The sequence below is a fragment of the Monodon monoceros genome, unplaced genomic scaffold (genome assembly GCF_005190385.1).
Source record: "Monodon monoceros isolate NGI ecotype Baffin Bay Population unplaced genomic scaffold, NGI_Narwhal_1 Super_Scaffold_9, whole genome shotgun sequence".
NCBI classification, from domain to species: Eukaryota; Metazoa; Chordata; class Mammalia; order Artiodactyla; family Monodontidae; genus Monodon; species Monodon monoceros.
Genome location: NW_021703786.1, coordinates 53342430 through 53352512, shown reverse-complemented (window position 1 = coordinate 53352512; position 10083 = coordinate 53342430). Strand labels below are relative to the sequence as shown.

General features: G+C 44.5%; 1 protein-coding gene across 1 annotated transcript; it reads right to left on the bottom strand.

Annotated features, from left to right (window-relative positions):
- Positions 1 to 4424: 4424 nt before the first annotated feature.
- On the bottom strand, positions 4425 to 9943 carry RSKR (ribosomal protein S6 kinase related). The gene is given in 13 exon segments (XM_029211799.1): positions 4425 to 6406; positions 6845 to 6955; positions 7082 to 7170; positions 7258 to 7347; positions 7457 to 7484; positions 7739 to 7779; positions 7961 to 8065; positions 8301 to 8370; positions 8715 to 8783; positions 8916 to 8999; positions 9095 to 9334; positions 9336 to 9356; positions 9724 to 9943. Coding segments are annotated over 13 exon segments (1230 nt in total). The 5' UTR covers positions 9781 to 9943; the 3' UTR covers positions 4425 to 6181.
- Positions 9944 to 10083: the final 140 nt, after the last annotated feature.

The window sequence follows — 10083 nt, the reverse complement described above, 5'->3', positions numbered from 1 at the left end:
CTCTTCGTTGCGGCTCACGGGCTTCTTATTGGGTGGCCTCTCTTGTTGCAGAGCACGGGCTCTAGGTGCGCAGGCTTCAGTAGTTGTGGCACTCAGGCTCAGCAGTTGTGGCTCGTGGGCTCTAGAGCGCAGGCTCAGTAGTTGTGGCATATGGGCTTAATTGCTCCACGGCATATGGGATCTTCCCGGACCAGGGCTCAAACCCGTGTCCCCTGCACTGGCAGGCGGATTCTCAACCACTGCGCCACGAGGGAAGTCCCCAGAGTTAGTTTATGATGAAGTATGTTCCTTTGAACGCTCACGGCACCTTATTTACACTCTTAAGTCATAATGAATTTGGAAAAGGCAATAACCCAGAGAGGAAAAGCTATAATGTTACGAACTTCGGGGCCCTCAGGGGATGGGCTCTTCTAGAACTGTGTTGTCCAGTACCATAGCCACTAGCCACATGTGGCTATTGAGCACTTCAAATGTGGCTAGTCCAAATTGAGATGTATTATAGGTGTAAAATACAAACTAGATTTTGAAGACTTCGTATGAAAAAAGAAAAGAATAAAATATCTTATTTTAAATATTGATTGCATGTTGAAATGATATTTTAGATACATTGGGTTAAATAAAATACATTAAATTGATTTCATCTGTTTCTTTTTACCTAATTTTTAATGGGGCTACTAGCAAATTTTAAATTACTTATGAGGCTTACATTATTTCTGTTGGACAACACTGCTTTAGAAACATAATGGTGCAACCTAAAGACGCTAGAGATAACAGTTGCTTGTCTGGAAAACTGGGAGAAAGACAACAGAACACAGACTTGAGCCTGGGATTCCCCCAGACTTAGCAGAGGGAATCCCAAGGTATATGTACTTCTGGTCAATCAAAAAGGTCCAACAAATAAAACAAGGGTGAAAGGGGCAGAAAAACCAAGACAGAAAAACTCTTAAGTGCCAGTAGTAAAAGCTTGTATTATATAAAGTGTGACTTGGAATGCTTAGTCCTTGTTGCAGTTGGTATGTCAGATGCCAGGTGAGTAACCAAAGAGATAAAGTGCTTCCAGCAGCAAATTAGGAGGGATATGGAGGGTAGACGAGAGGGACAATACTATTGTAAATAGGCAACATAAGCAGAATTAATTTGTTGGTGTTGTTTTGCATGAATTTTTTTTGGGGGGGAGGCCGTGCTCCGTGACTTGCGGGCTCTCAGTTCCCCAACCAGGGATTGCACTCGGGCCACGGCGATGAAAGTGCCAAATCCTAACTAACCACTCGATCACCAGGGAACTCCCTGCATGATATTTTTCATTTGGCGTTTTTCAAGTTGTAAAAAATAAGAGATGCTCGTTGTAGCAAGTGAAACAATACAATGCAAAGACATATTAAAGGCACAGCCTCCCCCATCCATTCTACCTGCCTGAGGTAACGAATAGTGTGTATGCCTTTATAAAAACATATGCAGGGAATTTCCTGGTGGTCCAGTGGTTAGGACTCGGCGCTTTCACTGTCATGGGCCCGGGGTTCGATCCCTGGTCAGGGAACTAAGATCCCACAAGCCATGCAGCCAAAAATCAACAACAACATATGTATACACACACACAAGGATTTTGTTTTTTATTTACACACGCTTTTTTTTTTACCCAAATTAATTGACGTGCAGACTGGGGTCTCTGGGATTGAGAGCTAGTGCCTTTCTTTTCCTCTTCTCATTACATTTGCATTACTCCCCTCTCCCTCCCAGGCTCTCTCTCTCTCTCTCTCTCTCTCTCTCTCTCTCTCTCTCTCTCGCGCGCGCGCGCGCGCGCGCGCGCACACACACACACACACACACGGAGGGGAAGTAAGCATTGAGAGTCATCTACAGAAATGGCATCATTTCTTACACTTCTGCATTTTTTTCCCACTCAATGTCTTGTATTGAGCCTTCTAAGTCAACTGATATAGATCTAATTAACTCATTCATCATTTCATATTCCATGTCCTCTTTAAAAAAATAGGTTCTTTTCTAATTTGTAAGAGTTCTGTATTATAGACATTAACTGCCATCACACTGCAAATATTTTTCTTTAGATCTATTTTTTGTCCATTGACTTTATTAATGGTATCTTTGGCCATACAAAGATAAAACATTTATGAGGTTAAGATGTCATCTTTCCTTTCAAAGCATCTGGATTTCTTATCTTGATTGATTCATTCATATTTTATGTAAATGTATTCTTTTTCTTTTTTTTAATTTTTAAAATTTTTATTTTTGGCTGTGTTGGGTCTTCGTTGCTGCACGCGGGATTTCTCTGGTTGCGGGCGAGCGGGGGCTGCTCTTCATTGCCGTGCGCAGGTTTCTCATTGCAGAAGCTTCTCTTGTTGCAGAGCACAGACTCTAGGCGTGCGGGCTTCAGTAGTTGTGGCACGTGGGCTCAGTAGTTGTGGCACGCGGGCTCAGTTGTGGCACGCGGGCTCAGTAGTTGTGGCACACGAGCTCTAGAGCACAGGCTCAGTAGTTGTGGTGCATAGGCTTAGTTGCTCCGCGGCGTGTGGGATCTTCCCGGACCAGGGATCGAACCCGTGTCCCCTGCATTGGCAGGCGGATTCTTAACCACTGGGCCACCAGGGAAGTTCCGCGCCCCCCCCCCCGCCCCGCTTTATAAGGAAACCAATCATATTGGATTATGGATTAGGGCCCACCCATAAGACCTCATTTTAACTTAATTATACCTGTAAAGACCCTATCTCCAAATACCATGACATTCTGAAGTACAGGGGTTAGGATTTCAGCATATCAATGGGGAGGGGGCACAATTCAGCCTGTAACAGGGGCTAATAATACAGTGAATATGATTTTATTCAATTTTTCAAAAAAGCTTTGACAAGACTTTTACATTGAAGACTCTATTTAAAGAAGTAAACCGAGGAATTGAGATTACCAGTTTGTTAAATCAATGAACAAGTGAACAAATGAACTGGTCAATATATGATAAAGTAACTTAGGTTAGAGGTAAGAAACAATGAGTAGAACTAAAAGGACACTTTTCTAAAAGAAGAATATAAGTTTTGGTGTTAAGACTTAATTTTTTTTTTAATAAAGTATAGTTGGTTTACAGTGTTGTTTCAGGTATACAGCTAAGTCATTCAGGTATATATATATATGTGTGTATATATAAAATCTTTTTCAGGTTCTTTTCCATTATAGGTTATTACAAGACATTCAATATAGTTCCCTGTGCTATACAGTAGGTCCCTGTTATTTATAAGACTAATCTTAAATTCTTAGAAAAGATAGAAGGGAGTACAGAGCAAAATATCCATACTTAAAAGTGTATCTGATTTCTTCTAGGTAATGAAAAATCAAAATGTAGGGCTAAACTTAAAAGATCATTTCAGGTTGTATATAAAACAAATTTTTTTTAATGAATTTCATGTGAATAAGTAGAAGGTATTTATTTTTAGGTCAGTGATTCCGAATGGGGGTGGAGGGTGGCAGGAAAGAATGCCTTCCAGGGATGAGCATATCAAAACTGGGGTAGGTGTGGGGTGGAGGCAGTGCTTTTTCAAATTATACTTTGTGAAACTTTTTCTGTCACTGCCTCCACTCTACCCTGAGAAACACTGCTGTAAGCACCACTGATTGAAGAGAGTATGTTAAAAATGTCCTCATTTGATAAGAAATGATTCAAACTACACTTACATGATCCTGGTCTCTAAGCTATCTAACATGACCCAGGAAAGGGACCCTAGTGACATTATGTTAACCATGTCCTAAAGACCTTAAACCAATATGCTGCTGTGACCAGAGAGGCTATATAATGTTGGGCGATCTGAACATTAATTAACACTGGGCCAGACACACGGTATCATAAAATCATCTGCATCTGCCCTTTGAAGAAGCATCACAGAAATCTGAAACCTATCTCCCACAATGAAGAACCAGTGGTTGTATACATTAGGAAAACTAGGTCCAGAGAGTTAAAATGACTTGTATAAAGACACCGAAATATTTATTGGTGGGTCTAGGCACCAGGTCTCCTAAATTCCAATCTAATACTCTTTTTTTTTTTTTTTTTGCGGTACGCGAGCCTCTCACTGCTGTGGCCTCTCCCGTTGCAGAGCACAGGCTCCGGATGCGCAGGCTCAGCGGCCATGACTCACGGGCCCAGCCACCAGGGAAGCCCCAATCTAATACTCTTAACTACTATTTTAGAAGCCATTGATTCCCATTTCTAGTATTCAGTATTGTTTTTTTGTTTTTTTTTAATTATTTATTTTTTGGTGTGTTGGGTCTTTGTTGCTGTGCACGGGCTTTCTCTAGTTGCAGTGAGCAGGGGCTACTCTTTGTTGCAGTGTGCAGGCTTCTCATTGTCGTGGCTTCTCTTGTTGCGGAGCATGGGCTCTAGGCGCGCAGGCTTCAGTAGTTGTGGCACGTGGGCTCAGTAGTTGTGGCTTGCGGGCTCTAGAGCGCAGGCTCAGTAGTTGTGGCACACGGGCTTAGTTGCTCCATGGCATGTGGGATCTTCCCGGGCCAGGGCTCGAACCTGTGTCCCTCGCATTGGCAGGCAGACTCTTAACCACTGCGCCACCAGGGAAGCCCCCAGTATTGGTTTTTATCCAGTGTGGCAGTTCTGGTCATTACAACTTTAAAAATATGTAATAAAGCCTAAAAAGTCTCTAAAGAGAAACAAGTGAGATAATCAAAAGGATCAAGGATACATTCATTTACTTATTTATATCTCAACTTCATTCTAAAAGGCTTACAAAGATGGAGATAATCTAGTAAGATGTAAAAAAAAGGACTAAAATAGAAAAATGAGAAGAGAATAAGGAAAGTAAAGGTCAAAAAGGAAGATGATGGAACCAAGAATGTGGCTAGCATACAAAACATAACATGATGTCCTAAACACTTGCTGGAAGTGGGCCACAAACTGGGCTCTAAGTGGTCTAGCATCAATATGAAAAGAAAAATAGAGTCAGTTGAATATTTACTGTCTTTAAGGTAAAAACCAACCAGCAATTCAGGAAAAGAATAACTGGGTTCAGAGAAAATTTCTTCCATGCATCCTTATATAGAACATTATGAATTATAATGATAAACACCCTTTGCAGTATCCACAGCAATTAAATTTCATAGGGATTTTCATATGGATTGCCAAAGTACAATTCAGAAAAAGCAGTTCTGCAGAGGCCAATAAAATGCCAGCTATGTACAGGGCAAATCTGGCTTAATCCAGGGACAAAATTAATAAATAGTACTCAGAATACTTCCCAGACTCTCTTTGGTTTGGAAAGAGAGATCAGATATAACTGAAGAATAACGAAAATGAAACTTTTAAGAAGTTGGTTTAAGAAAAATGAAGTCACAAAGGCCAGAAATGTATACAGATTTAAGGTCCAGATGATTTTCCTAAAGGAAAAGGTTCTTGAGTTACATCTCTGATCTTAAATCTCAAGGTTGATATCATGCCTCTTAATCCCTTGGTTTGCCCATCACCAACTGAAACCTGGGCCATCTAGGGAAGTGATCAGTTTAAGAATCCTTGTGTCCTTCAAAGAGGTTTTATTTTGGAAAAAATGTGTATAGCTATTCCAGTTACCCCCTAGAGAAGACATTTAACCCACTCATGTTTCACTTCTTATTCTCTTCCTCACAGTAGGCTATTAGATTCACTTTTTAAATTTTTAAAAGTTAGACTGACTTTGAGCCCCCAGATCATATGTTTTACCTGCATATTTAGGGGTTGAAACAAATACCAGCTTTTGAGAACTCTGAAAAACATTCATACTGCTTCTGACAAGCCTATTAAACACATAAATAGCAGCACCTTGGGAACCCATGAAGTGCTGTTATTGCTCACAAAAGGAAACATGGCACAGAAACAAGGAGAAGGAAAAGTGGAATAAAATTCTGGCTAAAAACTGCGGGGTATAAACACTGGAGAAATGAAACAAAGGAAAAGGTCCACACTCTGATCTGAGATGTTGAATTGAGAGATGGGCTGTATGATGGGGTAAGGACTAGGGCATTGTGACTACCAAACACAGAATGCCCAGTGTGAACTCTGGTTCAACACCTAGAGGAACAGAATGATAAGAGGCTACAAAGTAAAAACAAACTGAATCATCAAGGTGGTCACACTGAATTGGCAGCAGAGGAGGTCCTCAGGTTCCCAGATGAGCCCCAACTACAGTAGAGGAGCTCAAGCCAGGCTGGGGTGCACCAGGAAGGACTCCAGATTACAGTCAAAGTCCTTGAAGAACGTGGACTCCGATGATGGACTGAGCTGGGTAGCTTGTGTCTCCATGACAAAGTTCACTGGATGCTTCTGTAGGAGCTCTGGGTCAAAGGCCACACCCCGAAAGAAAGGGTGGACCTGGAAGTGATGCAAATAACGTAGACGGTGGAGGGGATTCTGGCATAACAGCTGAAGAGAAATAGAGCATGAAGGATGAGAGACTGGGATAGGAAAGGGACTGAACAGAGAAGCTGGAAAAGGAGAAAGAAGTTCATGGATCTGTGGAGGGCAGGGAGAAGAACCCAAAAGAGTAGAGGATATGTAAAAGTGGGAGAAACAGGCTAATCTGGGGGCAAAGGTAGGAATAAAGTAGTAGTAATGGTAAGAGAGCAGCACTAGCCCACTCTCTCAGAAGTGACCTGCTATGGATGGGGACGAGCTTTGGAGGACCAGGAACTCGAATAAAATTTGAAGTGTTGGTTAGAAGGCAAGTAGTGAGGTAGTACTTGATCAAGTTGGAATCCCCCCTTAATAATTAATCAGAGGAATGGGGAGGTATCACTTCAGTGATAGGGAAAGAAGTGAATGGTTTTTGTAGTCAAGAAGGAAAGTCATGCCCACCCTTACCTCATGGAGCAGGAGTGAGAGCCCCTGGTTAAGAGAAGCTGGGATCACAGAGTCATAGTGGGTCACACTTGCCAACATGGCCACATGATCTCTCTCTGCGGGCACTGGGAACTGAGTTAAGGGGTGGGAAGGTATCATTGCTTAGTAAAAATAAGGCAAGACTTCCCAAGGTGGCCTTTCTTCCCACCGCAGGGCAACTCCTATCTTCTCTGCCCAACATCACTACCATTCTCTCACCTTTCCAGTTGACAGAGAGAAAAGCAAGACACCCAGGGACCACCAATCAGCAGCATGGTTGTAAGGCCCTCCACTCAGGACCTCTGGGGCTACGGATATGAAAGATACTTGTCACTGATATCTGTTGGCTATCCTCCTGCCCAATGCTTACCCACCAGCTTTAGCTTCTCTCTCACCCATGTACTGAAGAGTGCCACAGATAGTATAGGCTCGGGTTCCTTGGGGCAGGTGGCGGGACAGGCCAAAGTCTGTCAGTTTCAGATGGCCTGTGAAAAGCAAGCCATCAGCACCACTCTGTTCCAACCCTCATCAGCCATGACTTACTTCCAAACTGAGGTACTCTCATTCTGGGACTAGGAAAAGAAAAGGACTTACCTCGTTCATCCAGAAGGATATTCTCCATCTGAAAAATCACAGGTGAGAAGTTATTCATCCTCTTCCTTTCAGTCCTCTTTCATCATGTATACTATACCCCCCAGCTGAAGAAGATGCCCTAGCTCAGCATCCAAGTCTGTACTTGGAGGGCCCTTGCCCAAATCCTTAACACGCACGAGGGCCCCAAGGTCAACTTCTCAGCAGCTCCTCCCGCCTTCTTGGACCTGTTGGAACATCTTACTGAAGTCCCTCCTTAAACAAAAAGAAAAAGCATTTAACTACCTTCACATCTCGATGGATGATGCCGAAGTCATGGAGATAGCCTGTGGATGACAGCAAGCATGGGGTGTGTGCTGAAGCTCTCCTGTCCTTCCAATTTCCCTGATAGCTCCCACCTCATTCCTATCCCTGTTCTTTGACCTCCAGAGTTAATATCAATTCTCTTCTGCCTCCCTCCCCGCTTAATTCTTCCCTCATTTCTATTACCACTCCTGTTTCACTTACACAGCACCAGGATCAGCTCAGCAGCAAAGAGGCGGATGGAAGCCTCACTAAAGCAGCCAACAGCGGACCACAGGGAGTACAGATCTGTGCTGCAGTAGCTACACACTGCAAAGTAACAGAAGTCTAGGCAGTATTTGGGGGCTACTATGCCTGGGCTCAAGGCATCGTATGCCTCCTGCCCAAACTGATGCCACCTGCTGTTCCCTCTCCCTCTGGGAGAGAGAAGTACTATGAAAAGGGGAACAGAGCAAAGGCAGAACAAGCCAAAGGGATGGGTAATCTCAGGTGGGGAGTATGGTAGAAGGACCCCTGGGAATGAGGAGAGAATCCAGTCACTCACTCATGAAGAGGTGCCGTTTTCCCTGCCAGCTGTCCCCCAAACTGTGTACAAAAGGATGGTTGATCTGTCGCTATGGACAAGAAAACAGGAAGTTAGGATCAGGGTCATTGAGGATCAAGGCAGCCAAGAAGTCAGGATTTACCTTGTTGTGCAGAAAGGAAGCTGTTGCCCCACCTCTCAGTACAGGTTGCCTGCCTGGTAATCCCAGTACTAAGGAACACACTGGACATGCTGGAGAGATTTCCCTGGCAGGACCTAGAATTACTCTACTGATAGCTACTTTTCCTGGGATCTCCTGGTTGAAGCAGAGGGAGGGGTCAGAGCCAGGAAAAGCAGGACAGTTGGACAAGAAAGGTGCTTTCTCCGCCTGTGGTTTGGTTCTTCCTAGGATCCTTTCCAGGGCTCTGTGCATACCTGGATGCTGACCTCCTCTTTGCACTGCCTCAGGTTGTCCCTCTGTAGGACCTTTACCTTGGGCACCACCTATAAAAGGAGAGGAGTGATGACTCCTAGTGGGGAATAGTGTATTAAATTGTTTATTCCTCCCAACCTTTCTGGAATAAAGATTGGAGGCAGGGACTAGAGAATAATGTGGAAGAGCATCTAGGTCCCTACCTTCACCACAAATACTGCTTTCTGGCCATAGTCTAGCACCTTGAGGACAGTTCCAAAGGAGCCTTTAGCCACAAGGCCTAAAATCTGTACAGAGAAGTGGAGAACAGGGCAGTTGAGACTGATTGTTTCTAGATTTCTCCCCAAGACTGAGACCCCTTCCAGGGATTCCACTGACCTACCTTCAGCTGCTGATGCCCCCTAAGGGGCCTAATAGGAAACTCCGGCAGAAAGAGGTTGATGAACTGAGGCACTGGCCACTCAGGCAGAGGCTTCTCTACTAGCAGTGGGGCTGGCTCCAGGGGCTCCTGGTGCAGGAACTGATGCCCCTGTAGTCCCCACAGCAACTCTTTCAGACCTGACCTGGTGGTCCCCACACCTGGCCAGAGGCTCTTCTAGCCTCGGACCCAGGGGGACCCAGGGGCCCTGGATGTTGCCACCCTGCTGAGAACCAAAGGAGCCACTAAACCTGCTGCCCCTGGGGCATTACAGGTTCTGCCCATTTAGCAGGCACTCCCTCAAATCTCAACCCTAGAGATGTAAATTTGAACCCCAGGCAAAATTGCTACTGTCCTTGCTTCACGCCAAGGTCTGGATTTCCTGCACACAATTAAAATCCTCTAGGAAAGTAATATTTGGATATTTTCCTGATAAGGCATCAGATTCAGTACTGCACCTACCATAAATACTTTGATGGTAACACCTCCCTGCCCCACCCCCACAGTGGACAACACTGTTATTACCAGTTCCCAGGCCTCAAGCTCATGCCTTTCACCTCCCCTAAACAAGCTGCCAGAGCCCCACACCCTACCTTATGAGGAGCAGCCATCTGGGCATGTTGCCCCTTCCGACAACTCACTGCTCCCATCCCCAAGCCTCTGCGCCTCCTCTCTCCTGCTAAATCTGCTGTCCCAGTTACATAAGCAGTTCCTCCCCTGATGCTGCATTACACATGAGCCCCGCCTCTTTGCCTTGTTGTTCATGACTAGAGATGCAAATGATGCAGCCAAACCTCACCCTTATCCCCAAATGCTATCGCCTGGTTAAGAATGGCTTATAGCCAGGACTAAAATGTGCAGAGACCTATCAGCATGGGACCAATGTCACATCAGAGCTGGGAAGTATCTGTGACACAGCTTCAGGCAGGAGGGAAGAAGCCACCCTCATTAGG